This window comes from Cucurbita pepo, chromosome 9, assembly GCF_057944985.1.
Source record: "Cucurbita pepo subsp. pepo isolate OVF chromosome 9, ASM5794498v1, whole genome shotgun sequence".
NCBI classification, from domain to species: Eukaryota; Viridiplantae; Streptophyta; class Magnoliopsida; order Cucurbitales; family Cucurbitaceae; genus Cucurbita; species Cucurbita pepo.
The window spans coordinates 10927603-10947808 of record NC_141806.1 but is presented as its reverse complement, the minus strand read 5'-3'; the positions used below and the strand labels follow the sequence as shown (position 1 = coordinate 10947808).

Below are 20206 nucleotides of genomic sequence, written 5' to 3'. Positions count from 1 at the left end.
CGGACTTCCCCTAGCGTCAGCTAAGAGAAGGTTTTCACACCCTTATATAGGTTGTTTTGCCAACCAATGTGAGACATCACAATCCACCACCGTTCAGAGCCCAACGTCCTCGCTGACACTCTTCCTTTCTCCAATCGACATGGGATCCCCACTAAATCCATAATGGACTCATATAATTATTGGGCCTTACTCTATCGTGCTTTACTCTATTGGGCTAGTGATGATATTTTAACTATCTATATATATCCAAAACACCTCGTGATGTTAGGATCACATAACACACATTTAACAACTATCTATATATCCAAAACACCGGCGATGTTAGGATCGCATAACACACACTCAATCTAGATGAACACAAAAAACTGGAGAGAGAATGCAAATAAGAATATTGGCTAAAAGTTATGTAATGATAACTTCATATACGTACGAAAAGAATAAGAGAATAGAGAAAGTATATCTTCGAACACGGGAATATATATGGTTTCAGTTCGTCAGATATAATCATCTACTATATATATCTCTACGGCAGGCAGACAATAATAACCAGGAATAACCCATTTTCATCTCCAATTCAAAAAATTCAACGCTCATGTTCATCTTCGAAAGAGAAAGTATTCAATATTATAGGATATCTCATCATTCACGTTTAAATTTGAATTTTAACAAAACAGATATACTGGACTTTGTTTCACGTTTACTACATACATATAGCCAAATCATGTATATTACCTCTCTCGCTCTCAAAATATGATGATGCCAAAAGATTTCAGTCTTCATTTTCCACCACAGTTGAAGCCATGGCAAACTGAAAGCACTATGATAAGGATCAAAGCTATCAAAATCCCCAAAACGATCAACTTGATCTTCATATTTTGTAGCCACATTTTCCTTCGAATTTTCGTTCCACTCGTCTTGAAGTCTTGTGCCTGTACAACAAACAACATTCCCTGATTGAATATAAAAACTATCATAGTAATGCACCTAAGCGTCTAGTCGTTCTTCATAAAGATAGCTATGAACAATAAACCTTTCGAAACATTAGATCGAGTTTCATCAGATGTGAAGATAGTTCAGCCAAAGGGAAGTGTCCATACATCCATGACATATTCACACATTTATGAGGGCCAAAAGGAAAAGAGATGACACAAACCTGGTTATGAAGGTTTTCGGTCTTATCTACTAGAAGTTCTATTTTCTCTCCTCTGTCAAGAACCTGCATCAATAAGGAGCATGAATGAGAACAAGGAAAATGATATTCGACTTAATATAATGCTTCATTAGTAACATACACACTCCACGACCCGATAATGAAGTCCCAAATCGAGGTAAATAAAATGCCCCCGACTCCTTCCAAACATGTCTTGCCTTTCCCCATTTTAATTAAAAATGATATGAAGGCTCCACGTTCACGTTTCGAACATTTTTCAATAACTTATCCAGTAGCCAACTAGCCATGTAACGGTCAACGCCTTATAGATTTAATACAAGTTTAAGTTTGATTTAGCAAAAGAAGTTATTAACCTAGAACAAGTTTAGGATAATTATTTAGTAGTTATTGATTTGAAAGTTTAGGAGAGAAAGTTTAGGAACTTGAGGAGGAAGTTTAGGAGATCGGTCGTGCAATCTCCACTCTAAATACTCATGAGATGTATGTTATTTCCACAGTAAAAGAAGAATTAATGATCCTCTATCCAAAAGCTCTCTCCCCTCAAATTTTTCTTTCGCTTCAGTTATTTGTTTCGACATATTTCAATCATGTCTCCTTTTACCTCTTAGAAAAGGGGAAGAAAACAACCCTGAAAAATGGCAAGAACAGCAGAAAGAAACATAAGGAAAACATATTATGCCCCAAGAGGTATAGGTATCGGGGTGCAATGTGCGCCAACCAGGACATTTTAGCATCGTAACCATTATGGTATACCTATACCTTCTTTGTCTTTACACGGAACCGACACTTTCAATAAAATAATGTCTAAGATACCAACGATAAGGGGATAAGGAATCTCTTACAATCTCAAGACAGGTCACAATTGGTGAATGATAACACCATCTTTTAGGAAGATACTTGGCATAATAAAAGACCAATGAACAGGTTTCCAACATTTATAATACTTCAGAATCAGGGCAGCCATCACAGCTCCTAGAGTTTTAAAAGAAACACAAACGATAGAGAGGTTGAGTAGTGCACCAAGATGCTAGACTTCGAGGCAAGTTTCAACTTGCATTGAAGTTGAGACTGATATGTGGCTTCTTGAAAATTCAAGAACATTTTCGGGCAAATATTATAACTGGCTAACAACGGAAATCAAGTAATTCCAAATGCTTTTTACAAGTTTACTAATCATTTGAACCCTCAGCTCAATGTATTATTTGAACCCTTCTACTCTTACTCACAAACTCCTATGGAACAAGATAACAGCGCTCTTCTGACTGTGATCTGATCAAGTAATATTAGAGAATCTCTTGCAGCTGTTTGTGGATCAGCCCTTTAAGAACAACAGGCCAATCAACATGATCGTAGCTTTCATCTTAATTTTGGTTTGAAGGAAACATAATAACATTCCACAGGCAGGAAACATATATTGTAAATTCAGAGTATATTGTTTTCTTTATTGGGTTCAACCCTAAGAGTGTGATTCCATGGTAGAGGAGTGTCGAAGGATTAGCCTTGGAGATACATGAGTGAAGAGGCTAGATTTCTTGTGAGATTTTATGTTACGCTTTAGGCTTAGGTCCACAAAGACTTGTGTAATTTTCCTTGAAGTTTCATTTTTGATAGATTGGAGCTCCACTTCGGCTCCTTTGCTGGGCGTTCTTTCTGTATGCCCTTTGTATTCTTTCATTCCTTCTCAATGAAAGCATGATTTCAAGTAAAAATGAAGTATATTGTTTCCTTTAATGCCTCTAACTGGGATACTCTTTTCAATGCTTTCGTCGTTACTCAATGGAAAGTGTTTCTGGGATCTCCAATAAATTTGGTTAGGATGGCTGTCTCATCTTCCCTGCTCCTATATTCTTTCAATTTGACCCAAGGTTATTGATTCTTCAAAAACAAATCAGCCTAATCTTCTTATTGTAAGAACCCAAGCCCACGACTAGCAGATATTGTCCTTTTTTGGACTTTTCCTTTCGAGCTTCTCCTCAAAATTTTAAAACCACCCTTATAAAGAATGTTTCGTTCCCCTCCCCAACCGATGTGGGATGGATCTCACAATTATAGTTGAGGCGTTCACTTTTGTATAGAAGTTGAAAGATATATGTGCAGACCTATGTTTAATTATTAAATGAACAGACTCGTAGTCCTTCGTGAGGAGTTTTCTTTGGCAGGAAATTCAGGATTCCTATGACGAGTGAAGTTACCGATCCCCCTCTCTTGACAAGATCCGAAGAACCTAACCGTTGCATCGATACCCCACTGATGTATCCTATCCTATGTTAGAACAAAAGTGAATACCAAGAGCATTTGTTCTTAAATTGTCACTTTTCTAGCAACATTTAGCGGTCTACTCTAAAAAAACTTGTATTTTTTACGGTATAATCCTCATAATAATAAGAAAATCCCAGTTTGACTACTTTCAGAATAAAGCTGGAAGCCCTTATTCATGCCCATTGAAGAGACTTTTCAATCTCTTTTGTCTTGTTCATGCCCATTATAAAGGGTGTTTCGTTCTCTTCCCCAACCGATGTGGGATCTCACAGAATATAACTTTCTTTTGTTATTTTAGTAATTGTAGATTGAATTTTTTAAAAGAACAAAGAACAAAGACATCTGCTCTAGGCAAGCCAAAGGTAATTCAAACCTAAAATTCAAGCGGAAAACAGTGTTCAAATTGTTTTGGAAAGTGTGAATAAGTTCTGACGATAACGAAAGAGGAACGTTCCACTTTTGTTTGAAGAGAATAGTCGGAAGAAGTGACCAGAGAAAGAAACCTCGAGGCTACTACTTCAAAAAAATGTTCAAGAAAGGGATCTAAAGTTTTCGTCCACTATAAACATCCAGAGAGCTTCCAAGATTGTGCAAGATAAGATAAAATTGAATGCTTACCTTTTCAATATTTTCCATCATAACACCTTTCACTTCTGAAACCTGAGCTTTCACCTTTGCAAGCTTGCTAATCTCTTCAGGATTATCAACACAGTACTGCATATGTTCCTTCAGCTTTGACCTATAAATAAAATTATGGTTAATCAATAATGAATGTTGTATAAACCATCTTCAGCAAGTACTTTATCAAATACCTAAATTCCTTGTTAAGACTATTGGCAGGAGCTGTGGCAGCCTTTCCCCCACCATACTTCGACACGAAATCATCCTTAATACGCTCCAAAAATGCAATTGGCACTTGTCTTCCAGCTGATTCAGTTGCAACGACACAGTATGCTGCAATACAAAAGAAAACACAAGTATGACTTTTTGGTTAAAATTCACTAGTTAATGCAATACTGGCACAGAAAAGCCACCTATTTCATCTGGAAAAAAGAAAGGGGTGGAAGGGAAAACCTTATTTTTCGATGACTCAAAGTAAACCGTGCAAAGTACATATAGAAAATCAAATATTTCATCAATGAGATGAAAAAGAAAATTTTCCTTAGGGTTTTAGCTATAAGCAATAAGGAAGAGCCTTTTAAGGGTCAAACCATGTAATAGTCCAAGCCCACCACATGCAGATATTTTCCTATTTGAACTTTCCCTTTCGGGTTTCCCCTCAAGACTTGTAAAGCGCGTCTGCTAGTGAGATGTTTCTACACCCTTATAACCAATACTTCGTTCCCCTCGGGTCTCACAAACCACTATTTTTTTCAAGAATATAAAAAAGTATATTAAAAAAAAAAAAACAAGATTCTTTTTATAAGAAACCGTGCTTTTATTGAGGAAAAAAATGAAGGAATACAAGGGCATCCAAAAAACCAAGCCCACAAAAGGAACACGATTAAAGAAAGGTGTTCCAATCAAGAAGGTAACAGGGTAAATTAAACAAAACATTTCGTCGAAGGGAAAAGATTAAACAATTTCATGAAGGTATACGTTGTGAGAAAAGTACAAAAGTAAGGGCTGCAGCATTCACAAACTACCCAGGAATAGCAATATAGCGTAAGTACTCTTCATTGTCAACCATCTAAATGGAAACAGACACAATTTGAATCATCTTGAGTCAAAACCGATACATCAAGTCAAGTTCATATAATCCAAATCAGATCACGTCTAAGCGTGGCCAAGTGGCATGTTCTTGTCCCATCACATGTTGAGATGTATATGACTAATCCAAGTTGTATCATGCAACAGTGTGTTTGAGCCAATTAGAGGGTTTTCTAATAAACATCGTCCTTAATTTTGTCATATTTATGTTCCTTTACCTAAATATATAGCTTGTCCCTTACGTACATGGCATTTTTTGATTTAATCCCTATCCCTAACATTCTTGAAGTTCTAATTTTATCCCTTGATATTAAGTTTTATTAATAAACCAATAACTGTAAATAGACATTAAAATATACATGAGAGACTATGTAGAAATTCAAATTTTGTATTTTTAAATGTGAGAATCAATTGGTAGTATAGCAATAGCTCTATCGTTTCCACATTTATGTGTCGGTTTCTCATCTCCATATCATTAAATTAAAACACGGGATTATTCTAAAGCAACGGCTAAGTAGATTTTATGTCATATTATCGATTTGCTAATGAATTTTAGAGTCAATGGCATGAAATAATTGATTGAAAAAACTACATAGATGAGGAGTGAAATTGAAACCTTAGAAGAATAGTGATGAACACAAATATTAGGGTCAAGTAAACAGAAAAAGAACTATGATAAATTTTGAATGAGAAATGTAACAAAATTATGAACGAGTGAAGTAATAATAAACTAGGCTATCAGAGTTCCATCCTCATTCAAAACTGATAGCTCCGAATTTAAACCCTTGATGGCTCAAGATAGAAATAACAATAATTTTTATAAGTGAACTCCATTGCCAAAATAAGAACAATAATAACATGCTCCATCCTTGAGTTCGTCTACTTTTATAGGTAACCTATTTCGGAACAACGGAAAGCGAAGTCCAAAACTCAAACGGGGAAGAAAATTTTAATCCCATATAAGCTACAAATAGATCTCGACTCCTTTTCCCTTCCCTTATGTGAGATCACACCTCGGTTGGGGAGGAGAACGAAGTGTTGAACACAACTCTGTGTGGGAAACACTCGCACAATTTATTAAGACCAATCGAGAAGAGAATTCAAGACACTTTGTAGAATACTACTACTTTGTATTACTTGAGACTTCTTGGGATGATGAACTAGGGAGGAAGGGTATTTATACTAGATGATAGGCAATCTATTCCTAAAATTTCTCAACATATCTAAATCATTTTCCTAAATTTATTTCTAAAATCCTAAATCATTTTCTTAACATAAATATAGTCACCCATACAATGGTTGGGCTTAACCCTATTGGGCCAGTGATGATATTTTAACACGAAGCATCCTTTATAACGGTGTGGAAACCCCTCCCTAATAAACGCGTTTAAAAAACCTTGAGGGGAAGGCTGAAAAGGAAAGACCAAAGAGGACAACATCTGCTAGCGGTGGGCTTGGGCTATTACAAATTGTATCAAAGCCAGACAACGGGCGATGTGCTAGCGAGAAGGCTGAGCCCCAAAAGGAAGTAAACACGAGGCGGTGTGCCAACAAGGACACTGGACCCTGAAGGGGGGTGGATTGCGAGGACGCTGGCCCCGAAGGGGGGTAGATTGTGAGATCCCACATCGGTTGGGGAGGAGAACGAAGCATCCTTTATAAGGGTGTGGAAACTTCTCCCTAGTAAACGCGTTTAAAAAACCTTGAGGGAAAGCCTGAAAAGAAAAGCCCAAAGAGGACAATATCTGCTAGCGGTGGATTTGGGTCGTTACAAATTGTATCAGAGCCAGACAATGGGCGATGTGCAAGCAAGAAGGTTGAGCCCCAAAGGGAAATGAACACGAGGCAGTGTGCCAACAAGGACGCTGGACCCCAAAGGGGGGTGGATTGCGAGGACACTAACCCCGAAAGGGGTAGACTATGAGATCCCATATCGGTTGGGGAGGAGAACGAAGCATCCTTTGTAAGGGTGTAGAAACCTCTCTCTAGTAGACACGTCCAAAGGGAAAGCCCAAAGAGGACAAGGATTTACTCATCAACTCCCTATGGTAATAAGTTAAATATAGGAGATAGAACAGACGATGCAAAAAGAAAATGATGCTTAAACAATTAAACTTGCATAAATCTCCATTTTCTCGGCATCCAAACAAAATTTTCAACAGGGTATTAACGACGGATCCGGATTCTTTAACAAAAATCGGCTAAATAGTGAGAAATCAAGAAACTCCTCTTTCAAAAACATCCCTACTAGCAACATCTCTCAAGATCTCACAATCAGAAACGAAACCCAATAACAAATCAAAGGGAAAATAAGAACAATAATTCTTCAAGCCGTCAGCAAAATTTAACACCGAAGAAAAAGGGGGAAACGAGTAGGACTTACTGTAACCGTTGTCGACGAGATAATTGAAGGTGTGGCCATCGCAATTATAGGTGAATTTGTTATTAGCAGAGGGCAATTTCTGGAGGCATTGAAAAGCAATGGAATTGAAATTCCCACTATACTCGGTGTACTCAGCGAGAATCACGGTTCCGCGAGCGACAAAAGTGTAGATCAGAGATTTCTGCGCCATCTGTAAGAACAATCGGAGGAAAATAACACAGTTTTTGGGATCAAAAGAAACTCCTTACCGTTTGAAGAGCTAAGAAAAAGCAAACCCAGGTCGTGAAATCGTAAACCCTGCAACCCCAATTTCGATTTGGGGATGAATAACGGAAGAAGAGAGAAGGGTAGAAGGGGAAAAAGGAAGGGAAATGAGAAAAGAGTAACGTGAAGAAGAGGGGTTAAAAGCAAAAGTGAAACCGGCAAAGAGGAGAGAGAGAGTAGAGAAGAAGAAAAGGAATATAATTATGGTTCCCAATGTGAGAGAGTTCAACTTTAAAGTTCCGGGTAGGGAAGGCTCGTTCAGTAGATAGCAAGCTATGACTTCTATTCTTATTTTTCAACCCAATTCTCTTCAAATGTCGAGTGGGTCGGGTAGTGAAGGCTCGTTTAGTAGACAGGAAGCTATGACTTTGACGAGTAGTAAGTACCTACTCCTATCAAAATGAAAAGCAGCAAGCGATCAAATATGAACGCCATGGCTTTCTTTTTTCAGTGAAAATTCATTCAAACATATTGTGGCAATTTCCTCTCTCAAATTAGAAAGCAAAATCTGGAGAGAGAAAGAACCTTTAACCTATTTACAGTCGAGGTGACGAGGATTTCATTGACTCGACTAGGTAATCTCAGATGACGGGAAAGAAGGAGCGAAGCAAGCAGACAATAAATATTCAAACGAAGGAGTCTCATCCCTAACTAAATGATGATAATTTCTCTCTTTTACAATGAGGTGCGAGGTCGTCGATTTGAATCTCTAGCTCAAATGATTGAGGTATGTACCATTAACTAAGATATCAGAGACTTAAACCCATCTTTCGTGGGTTAGGAATTTGAACTATCGACTTCTAAATAACGATTTATGTCATATCTACTAAGTTATACATGAACAGATTGTTAACGAGTCACTTTCGTAAATTTTTTGTGAAGAAGTGAAATGAAAGGTAAAGTTATAATAGTTTTGACCATACATCCAAATTTCTTATTTAAACTATCTTAAATGTCAGTATTATTATTTTCAAAGTCAAAAGATTCTTCTCCTTCCACGCTCTATCTATTATCTTTCCAAAATTTGAAAGCTTGAAAATTCTAAAGAAAATATGGTTCGGATGTATTAATGCCTATTCTTCATTAATAAAATCTTTAAATTGGTCAAAAAAAAAATTTACTGATCGATCGTTTATAGTTTGACCGACATAAATACAACTGGATCGTTTATACATTCCTGTCGATTATGAACTTTCTATAGGTAGAAGCTTAAGTAAACTAAACACACGCTTTTCGATTTATAAAATTAATTAAAATTTTAAAATACTTTGAATTTAAGGTCTAAATAGAACATTTGGAACAACTTCAAAAAGCTAAATCCAACATTTATTCTTAAATCTAAGGTAAAGAATATATAAGTAATTACATACGAACGAGTTAAAGAACGAAGCATAAAACATGTACAACCAATAGTAGAGTCTCAAGACGACAATCCCTAACACATAAGGATTGAAGTCTCAAGACGATCCTTCTCTATGATTGTGCAACTCCCAAATGTTCTCCCACTTCGACCAGCAATTAACAGTCACTTAAAAAATAAAGTTTATACCTCATGAGTATAAACATTCTCAATAAACAACCTACTTGTAAGCTCTAATTGCATCCTCGACCTAATATGTTACCACGGGTTTTCATCTAGGCTCTAGGAAGTTTGGACCCAAGTTCTATAATTATCTGAGCTTCTCGGAGAACCTAAAGTATCAAGTGGTTTCCATGCATGTCACAAACCCAATCGAGATCTGGATTCGTTCTCTTTTTTACATCAAACCAAATCAAAGTATGAGAGTTGTTCACTCATTCTGACGTTGCAAATCTATTGGACGACATATCTAAGTTCTAGAGTGAACTAACATTTTTTTTTTCAGACTTAGCTTAGCTTACATTACTATAGAAGTGAATCATCGATATCCAAGACTTGGGAGGCGCGAACTTAGCATATCATCTCTTATTGGACAGTATCTCTCCTGAACATGATATGTGTAAGGTTAACTGGCAACCCTTCCACAAAACCATAAACATTGAATCTAGGGGAGCGACTCCGTGTGCCAACCAACTACTGAGTTTACTGAGTTTACCTGTGTGGTCCCTCGTCCCCTCTAAGTATGAGTTTACAAAGCAATGACCCTGTTCAGAAGACCCTTGTCCATTTTCACACACAATAGAGGCACCTAAAATCACCTCGACAAACTTTTCTATTTGATCAATCTGGGTCAAGCTCAATATACGAGTTTCTAAATGTCTATCGCTCGACAGGAGTATTATTAGGTTAAGTTTAGGTCACTTAATAGCGTTAATATTGTATAGTAGGAAATAGGAAACAGTCTAGCTCTAGTGATACCATTCTCAGCTACTAGCATGCCTAAAAAGTTGTCTCAATCTTTTATGTGTGTTGTGGAGGTTAACTAGGTTTGTAGGGCATCTTGACGATTTATATCTTGGACTCTCATCCCAAGACTCTCGGGATTAGCTCTTAGAGCTAGTCTAGTTATGGGAGGACTAGAATTCAGCTTTCTAATTGCTTCTCACGATCTTGAAGTGCTTGGTCTACTAGAAGCATTTTAACATTGATCTTCGTGAAATTGTACTAGCTATTCTTAAATAAGTCTATCACCTAGAGTACCGTTCTTAAACTCATATCAAAGTCCTAGCAAAAAAAAAAAAAAAATTATCTTACATAATCTAAAATTTCTTTATAGGGGCATTTTAGTAATTTGTAGACAACATATATATATTATTCTCATAATTTAACTCATCCAATGCCATGATCATCCGTTTTCTAACTACATAAGGTAGTTGGTGCTAGCATATCCTAACAATCCTCACAAGTACGGTTCAAAAGAATTCCAAACGGCTACTTACTTGATCATGTGTGTCTTAGTTGATCTTGTTTCCACTCGTTTGATGCACCAAATCTCCATAAATTCCTCAAACTAGTTCTAATTCAAGTCATATTATGATTAACATCAAAACTGGATCGAAAAACAGTCAAACAGAGGTCAAATGGTAGAAAATTCAACCTACTTACGAACCCTACACGTGGCCAAGGAGGGTTCTACATGTTTAACCACGTGCCGTTGCCTCACGCATGTGTCTTAAGTGTAGCCATTGAGCTTTCCCAATTTAAACCACAACCAAAGTTGTGAGGTCCCACATCGGTTGGGGAGGAGAGTGAAACATTCTTTATAAGGGTGTGAAAATCTCTCCCTAGCAGACGCGTTCTAAAAACCTCGAGGGGAAGCTCGAAACGAAAACCCAAAGAGGACAATATCTACTAGCGGTGGGTGTGGACCATTACAAATGGTAACAGAGCCAGATATTGGACGATGTGCTAGCAAGGACGCTGGCCCCCAAAGGGAATAGATTTGGAGGGTCCCACATCGATTGGAGAAGGGAACGAGTATCAACGAGAACACTGGGCCTTGAAGAGTGGTGGATTTGTGAGATCCCACATCGGTGTAAAAATTTAAACTTTTCATTGGTTGGGCCCTGAAGGGGATAGATTTGGAGGGTCTTACATCAATTGGAGAAGGGAACGAGTGCCAACGAGGACACTCGACCCCAAAGAGTGTGGATTTGTGAGATCCTACATCGGAGTACAAATTTAAAAACTTTTTATTGGTTGGGACGTTTGGACATTATCTGGTCTTGATTCTTTAGTGAGATCTCTTCTCATCTTCTTCCCCTCAAGCTTAAGAAATGGTTTTGGAAGGACAAATTTACGTGTCGGCTGCTAATTTTGAGCTTAAAGTTCTCGGATCTCTTACCCATTTTCACGCATAATTAAGGCTTATTGGGCAACTCGATACAAGCTTCTTCGGCTCACTATTTTTTCATAAACCTACTCCTCTCATTACCACAAAACTTCGTGGATGAAGAATTTGGAGTTTCCCTCGAATTCATAAAAAACGGACCCAATTAGAACTTCCTTCAATTACCATCATTCCTGAACTCTTTAGCATTCGTAGTCTTCATGAAAATTGCTCGAGTGTCGAACAATCGGATTGGATTGGTTTGGAGAGATGATATTGCTCGTAGAGTCCAATTAGATTTTCAAAAATATCTTTCCTTACTATCATGACTAGTTGAAATGGGGAACTTGTTTGGGTCATTTTTAGCTCTTGAACCCTTATTAAACTTGTTGGGGAGCTCATTTAGAGGGCGGAGGAATTAACTACATGAAATATGCATGATAGCGAAGGTGAGTGGCAACACCAGTTTATACGGCACTGGCCCAATCCTATCTAAGATCTCAAAGGAGCCTAAGAATCTCGGGTTCATGTTGCTCTTCTTCTTGAATCTCAACATCCCTCTCATAGAAGCAATGGTTAGGAAAACATTCACCCACGAAAAACTTGAGGCCCTTCTTGTAAAAGTCTGCGTAGCTTTTCTGTCGGCTTTATGTAGTATATATTCTCTATCTGATCTTCTGTATTGCTGCATTAGTAATATGAACTAACTCTAATCCTAGAAGTTGTTGTTTGTCCACCTCTTCCTAGAAAATAGCATACCAACACCAACGGTCATATAAAGCCTCAAATGGTACCATATGGATGGTTGCCGGTTAATTGTTACTATACTATTAGATGAAAGTTTTCATCCCAATAACGTGCGAGATCTTTACTACATGTCCTCTGTTATTTGGTTCAACCTCTTCGTCAACCCATTTGCCTATGGATGGAATACCATACTAAACTTGATTTGTGTCCTCATCAGCCTTATGCAAACTCTTCTAGAAGTACCAAGTAAACCTTGAATCTCAATTTGACATCATGAAAACTAGAACACCATGCTAATAGACTATCTTCTTTATATATAACTATGCCCATATGTCCACTCGATATGTGGCTTTGTTAGTATGAAGTGAGTTGTCTTGGTCAACCTAGTGGCGATGACCCAAATGACTGTGAAACCCTTCTTGGTCTTTGAAAATTTTGAGAGGAACTCCATAGACACGTTCTCTCACTTCCACGAAGGGACATTGAGCGACTACAACAACCCTGAAGGCCATTGTCTCAGTGTCTATACCTATTAACAAGTCAAATATCGGCTAACATACTCAGCTACGTCCTTCATTCCTTACCACAAGTAACATGTCTTCAAATTTTGGTACATCTTTGTATAACGTATATGATGTGTTATGGACTTTAATCATAATCTCATTCAAGATTTTATCATCTCGTGGTATGCATAAACGGCCTTGCCACAACAAACCATCATTTGATGGGACTGTAAACCCCTCTAGTATATCAATTTTCTACTGTTGCTAGATCTTGTTGAAGTATGTACGATCTTCTAAGCATCTATATATGCTTATGAAGTGTGGATTGGACTATCAATTGAGCTAAATCTCCTCTTGCAACTATCTAATTTCCAACTTTGTAAATCTCTTTTCGCAACTCTCTCTGATTTGTGATCAGTACATAAGAGTGAGTTGTCTTTCTACTCAACACGTCAACCACAACGTTAACTTTACTTGGATGATAGAGGATGTCAATATCATAGCATTACCTATACCTTCTTACCATACAATTAATGTCATCATATCTCCAAGGAGAGCATCACCACTACAATCTCTAGGTCGTGGGTTGTGTAGTTGCATTGATATTCTTTAAATTGGTTGAGAGGCATAGGTAATCACCTTGTTTTCTGTATCAACATGCAACCTAGTCCTTTTTCTGAGGTATCATTGAACACCATGAGATTACATATTTTGCCTAATACTGTGAGTATTGGTGCAAATACCAACTTTCTCTTAGGTTCTTAAAAAAAAACTTTGCGTACATGCCGCTATCCATAAGAAATACTTGCCCTTCTTAGTGAACCGAGTCAGTGTTGCTCATATCTTGGAGAAGTCGAACAAATATCCTATAGTAGCCTGCTAATCCCAAAAAACTCCTTAATTTAGTGACCGAGGTCGGCCTAGGTCATCTCATGACTACCTCTATCTTAGTTGGGTCCACTGTAATCTCATTTCTTGATACTACATGTCCTAGGAAAGTCACCTACTAAAGTCAAAACTCGCATTTCGACAATTTGGTGTATAACTAGTGCGCTCTCAACACCAACAAGACCTTCTTTAGGTGATTCCTCGTAATCCGCCTCCATCCTAGTGTACACTATCATACTTTCAATGAAGGCAATGATGAATGTATCATGAAAGTCCATGAACACTCAGTTCATCAGTTCCATAAACACAACAGGAGGCATTGGTTAGGTCGAATAACATAACTATAAACTCATAATGCCAACAACAGCTTTTGAAAGTTATCTTTGGTATGTCTTCCTCTCTAATCCTTATCTGATAATAACCTGGCCTCAAGTCTATCTTAGAGAACTCTGAAGCTCCCTACAATTGGTCAAACAAGTTATCTCTCATGGAAAAAAGGTACATGTTCTTGAGAGTAACCTTGTTTAACTCTCTATAATTTATGCACGGATGCATAGATCTATCTTTCTTCTCCCAACTCGACCCAAAATGGGTGTTCATTAGGTTGTGTGATGCTTTTATTAGCAATTTATGTAACTGTTACTTTAGTTCTGTAGGTGTCATTTTATAAGGTGCTTTGGAGATCGGTACAGTTCCTAGTTCAAGCTTGATCCTAAAGTTAACTTCTCTTACTAGAAGCAACCTTGGTAGCTCCTCCAAATACACATCCTCGAACTCTCTAGCCACTCGTTCAGGATACAATCTTCTTGCATCACTAACATGCGTCACACAGGCTAGAAACTCCTATGCACCATGGCTATTCAGCTTTTTAACCATGGCTATTCAGCTTTTTAACCTTTAGAGCAGTGATAAATCTCTCTAGATACTTCTGAACCTAAACCCATTGCAAGTGAAGCTCTCCTCCATCAGGGTTTGATGGTCACTACACGGGCATTACAATCTATCAAGGTACGGTTCTCTCCTAGCCAATTCATCTCTAAGATGATATCAAAGTCTTGCATACTCAAGACAATTAGCTTACCTCCAGAATTTTCTTAAAACGATCACAGTACCTGCTTTGACTCTTTGAAGGACCAAAAAACATCTTGTCCACAAGGGTTAATACTAATATGGTGCATTCTAAAGGCTCTAGTTTTAGGTAAGTATTGTTAGATAAAACCTGAGGTTTTCCTTGTTTAGCTCTTGAATACCTTCGTTTGATCATTTGACAAACACGTCGAATGGATTACTAAATTTTTAGATGTCAATTCTGTACGAAGTGGTACAGATTTAGTTGGCCACTCTACCGCCATTTTGTTAAGGATAAGTGAGATATTTAAATAGTAAATCTGTTGAGAAGATTTCTTCACCTCATCTTAAGCAAAAGTCTTCACCAATTCTCTCTCTGTTATTTTTACCATTTTTATTTTCTTCCAACAACTTCCCGTCAATCGATTTTCTCTCACCGAATTTCACTGGCCGATTATCGAAAAACAACAAGTATGTTCAACAAATCTTTCATAGTTAAAGGAATTAGTAGAACCATAATGAAACAACACATATTCTAAATGACCAAAGATGGGCAGGATACTTGTAATAACTGCATTTCGCATGTGCTACACTCACTCAATGCTTAGTTCCCAGAACTTTCAATTTCTGTCCTACCAACCAGTTAGCATCCGATTCTTCTTGTATGGGCACAATACAACTCGGTGGCCTAACCTACCACATCCAAAACATGCTCCCAAGTTTGCCATGTGTTGTCATGTGTTGCAATCACACTTTTTTGAGATATTTGCATGCGTTTGTGAAACACACACTTTCACTACTAAGTGAGTCAGCCAACTCGAATTCTTGTCGCCTCCAGTCATACGATGTATACTCAAGCCCCACTTTGAGAAAAAAGTTTTAGAAAATGAGGGCAGAGAGATTTTTATAAGAGAGTTCAAAAACAATGTTGAAACTAAGGTTACAGGCTAGTAAGCAAGAAATGCAACACAACGACTTAAATAACATATAGCTCCGGGTAGGAAAATTTGACGAATAGTCGCATCCCTTAATAGTACATTTTCAGGCATTTCAAGTCTATCAGGTGTAAACATGATTTTGCCAAAACTTCATACTCCTAAAAAATGCAACAAAACAACTATAGATCATGAAAGCGACAAATTAAAGCAATGAAATGTACAATGTGAGGGGACATGCCTTGGACAAGCATGATTGAGACATCCTCTTCTACTTAATTGGTTATCGTATCTGTCAACCGTCTTCTCTTGAACTCAGTGATATTTCTTGGGGCAAACTTTAGATTTTCGATGCACCCGCAACAGATTTTTGCATCAAGCAGCCCCTACCATTTTACTGAAAAATCCTGGACGTTCCGTCGTGGTTTACCGACACAACACGTTTGTTCAACGAGTATCTCTTCTATGTCTTCCTCAGTAGTATTTTTCATTGCGTCCATGGTCTTCCTCATAGAGATGGTACACTTTTAAACTACTTACATGGATGACATGACAGTATTTTCGCATCAGTCTTTGATCTCTATTATCTCGAAATTCAAATTGTTCTTGTCTCAATTTGATCAAAACTCGATCACCAACTTAAAACTCTAGTGGCCTGCATTTTAAATCTATCTACTTCTTCATTCGTTCATTTTTGGCATACGAGTGATCAATGACGTGCAGCATAAGTGTTTGTTTACCACAACTATTTCGAACTGGCATTTTTCCAGTCGACGAACTTTGTTGGCAGCTGAAGCTAAACTGCGCAACATCGAGCATTTTGAGCCCAATTCTTTTGACGCACGTCGATAAAGTGATGCGTAAGCTTGTGGTTGAATAATTCTATTTGTCCATCCGTCTGAGGATGGTACCTGGAAGAGATTTTTAAGTTTGATCCTAGCAACTTAAACAGCTCCATCACGAAAGTACCCATGAATCTTCCATCGTGGTCGGTGATAATGCTCGTGGGTGGACCCCATAGTTTAACCACATTTTTGAAGAATAGTTGGGCGATCAATTCGACCGAGCATGACTTGGGTGTCGGGATGAAAGTTGCATACTATGAGAACATGTCGATGATCACAACGATGGATTCAAATTTTATAACTTCGGGCAGATGGGTGATAAAGTCGAGAGAAAAACTTTCCCACGGTCTCGAAGGGGGGCTAATAACAGTTCCAACAATCCTATGATCTTTGCTCTCTCGACTTCGTTGTCCTGTTGATAGATGAAACAGGTTTTCGTAAATGACATGACTCATCTCGAAGGTTCGGCCAGTAATATCCTTTCTTAAGTAGAGCATATGTCTGCAGCCATTCGTTATGGACAACTCATGGGATGTCGTGACATTCTTTCTGTAGGAGTCTTCTCAAGTTCCCTACGCAATGAACATATGACTTATTCACTTTTATGAGGATTAGATCATTTTCTACTAAGAATTTAGGGATATTTTCATTTTTAAACAACTTTACACTAGCTTAGGCAGCTGGGTCTTCAAGGAGATGTTCTTTGATCTCTTCTCATAACATAAATTACTGGCATTTAAGTGCGTCAACATGCACGGAGCCGCATGTTCATTCTTCTTGCTCAAAGCATCTATAACCTGGTACCAAATGAATATAATAATATAACAAATATATATTTTCATTTACAAATATATTTTAAAGGCTATGTCGTAAAATGATATCGTAGGGTTGTCTTACATGATTTAATTAAATGTGAAAATGTTGGGACCTTAAGCATTATTGTATGTCACATGCATTGAGATATTTTTCCCTTATGATAAGTACAGAAGCGTATGTTATGAAAAGGAAAATGATCGTCATGTTTAACATAATACTACGACGGTTACTACTTCTTCTGGGTGTCCGACAATAGTGCTAGAGAATGCTAGCTCGACCAAGAAGGGGTCCAAGAGGTGTGTGAATTGACTGGTAGGTCCATATTCACACATATGAGCATCTCTAGAATAGTAAATACACATCCAATGTCCTGGACAGTCATGTACGGGAATGATTCGAACATGTTAGGTCCAAGAGTTGCATGTTAGAGTTCTTCCAGCAGTGTTGATCAAACCTCTTGTGGAGTGATTCGAATCGTGAGTTCGACTTTTTTTTACTTTTGATCTTAATCGTTCCATGATCCTTCCCTAAATTAGCCGATGTGAGATTTTCATCTACCAACACCTCCCCTCGAAAAAAGTACGCCTCCCCCCTTAATTGAGGCTCGACTTCTTTTCTTTTGTAGTCTTAAGTCATTTTTTACTATGCCTTCGAGGAGCCTCGACTCCTTTTCTTTTGGAGTTCTTTGTTCAACATTTGAGAATTCTATTGGCATGGCTAAGTCTAGGGCATGACTCGATACCATGTTAGATAAACACGACTCTCCACAATGTTATGATATTGTCCACTCTAAGTGTAAGCTCTCATGACTTTGCTTTGAGCTTCTCCAAAAGGTCTCGTTCAAATGGAGAGAGAGTATTCTTTGATTATAAACCCATGATTATTCCTAAATTAGTCGACGTGGAACTTTCATCCACCAACAACCAGTAACCCCTCGCTGTCACAATATCTCACGCTCAGAAGTGTGAATAAATATGAAACTAGGGTAATACAGGGACAATTGAAATAATAGACGGTTTACTGTGGCTTGTGTTTAACTGAGCCCAGGGCTCCTATTTAAACAAAAATAAATCCTATAAATAGCTCCTACAAAAACTCTATTGAAATAACCATTCCTACAAAAGCTCCGCTAAAATAACTCTTCCTACTAATGAGAATGAATTCTATCTAAAAATAGGTTGCACTAATTTTGATAGCCTCCCTTAGTGCAAGCTTATTTCTTGATCACTCCGAGAGACCTACGAAAGGCTTCAAACTTCACTTTGGCAAGTGCCTTGGTGAATATGTCTGCAATTTGCTCATTAGTATGTATTTTCAGCAATTCAACATCCTGCGGTAACACTTTCTCTCGAACAAAGTGATAATGAGTTTCAATATGTTTCGAACAAGCATGAAACACTGGATTTTCAGAGAGTTTTATTGCACTTTCATTATCACAATTGATTTGAGTTGACTGATTGAGAGTAGTCACCATTTATTGAATAAGCCTTCTGAGCCACATGCATATTCTTGAGTAGTCATTGTAGCAGCTACATATTCTGCTTCACAACTTGACAAAGCAACGGTATTTTGCTTCTTACTGCACCATGAAATTGTAGCAGAGCCTGCTGTAAAACAAAAACCTGTTGTAGAGCGTCTATCGTTCACGTCACCAGCCCAATCAGCATATACAAAACCACTCAATAAAAATGACTTTGACTTCTCATACATTAATCCATAATTTAGAGTGTCCTTGATGTAACAAAGAATCCTTTTTGCTACAATTAAATGAGACTCATGTGCTTGATCCATAAATTGAGACACAACTCGTACTGAAAAAGGCAATGTCTGTCCTTGTGATAGTTAAGTAGAATAAGCTACTAACAAGTTGACGAAAGAATGTCGCATCTGCAAGTGGCTTCCCTTCATTTCTAGCTAATTTTAGATTTGGTTCCATAGGAGTAGTTTTTCCTCTTGAATTCTCCATACGAAACCTCTGCAATAAACTTGATGCATATCCTTTTTGAGACAGAAAATAACCATCATCACATTTCTTAATTTCTAACCCCAGAAAACAATCAGCTTCACCTAATCTTTTCATTTCAAAACGAACAGACAGGGCATCTTGAAGACTACTGATTTCAACACTATCATCACTAGTAATAATCATGTCATCAACATAAAGTAAGAGCAAGGTGCATCCAGTTGTTGTTTTCTTAACAAATAAGCTCGGATCAGCACATGAACACTTAAAACCACAAAAATTAAGATATTGAGCAATCTTACCAAACCAAGCACGGGGAGCTTGTTTGAGTCCGTATAATGCCTTCTTAAGTCTACACACGTAATCAGGATATTCCTTAGAGGTAAATCCTTGTGGTTGCTCCATAAAAATATCACGATCCAACTCTCTGTAAAGGAAAGCATTTTTTACATCAAGCTGCCATAATTTCCAGCCTTTATTGGCAGCTAAAGAGATGATTGTCCGCAATGTTACCATCCTTGCGACCGGACTAAAAGTCTCGTCATAGTCTCGACCATATTGTTGAGAGAACCCACGAGCAACAACGCGAGCTTTGTGTCTATCAATTCTACCATAAGCCTTTTTCTTCACCTTGTAAACCCACTTACAAGTAATTAAATCGGCATCATGAGGCTTTGGTACAAGCTCCCAGGTGTCATTTTTTCGGAGTGCTGGAATTTCTTCCATCATTGCATTTTCCCATTCTGAAATTCCTTTGGCTTCACTGTACAATCTCGGCTCATTTTCACTTGTATCTCCCATAAAAAAACATGACAAAACAGAAAATTGATTAATATCAACTACAAAATCAGACAAATGACCAAGTAACTTTTTCTGTCTTTGAGGATTTTTCTTGTGGCAACTTC

At 37.7% G+C, this 20206-nt stretch overlaps 1 protein-coding gene across 1 annotated transcript; it reads right to left on the bottom strand.

Moving 5' to 3' along the window:
- Positions 1–599: 599 nt before the first annotated feature.
- On the bottom strand, positions 600–7983 carry LOC111801930 (vesicle-associated membrane protein 721). Its single transcript, XM_023686171.2, has 6 exons — positions 7772–7983; positions 7524–7713; positions 4243–4384; positions 4049–4169; positions 1154–1216; positions 600–929 (listed from the first exon to the last, which is right to left on the bottom strand). Exons 2-6 carry the CDS (start codon positions 7711–7713, stop codon positions 777–779), a joined length of 669 nt encoding a protein of 222 aa, XP_023541939.1. The 5' UTR covers positions 7772–7983; the 3' UTR covers positions 600–776.
- Positions 7984–20206: the final 12223 nt, after the last annotated feature.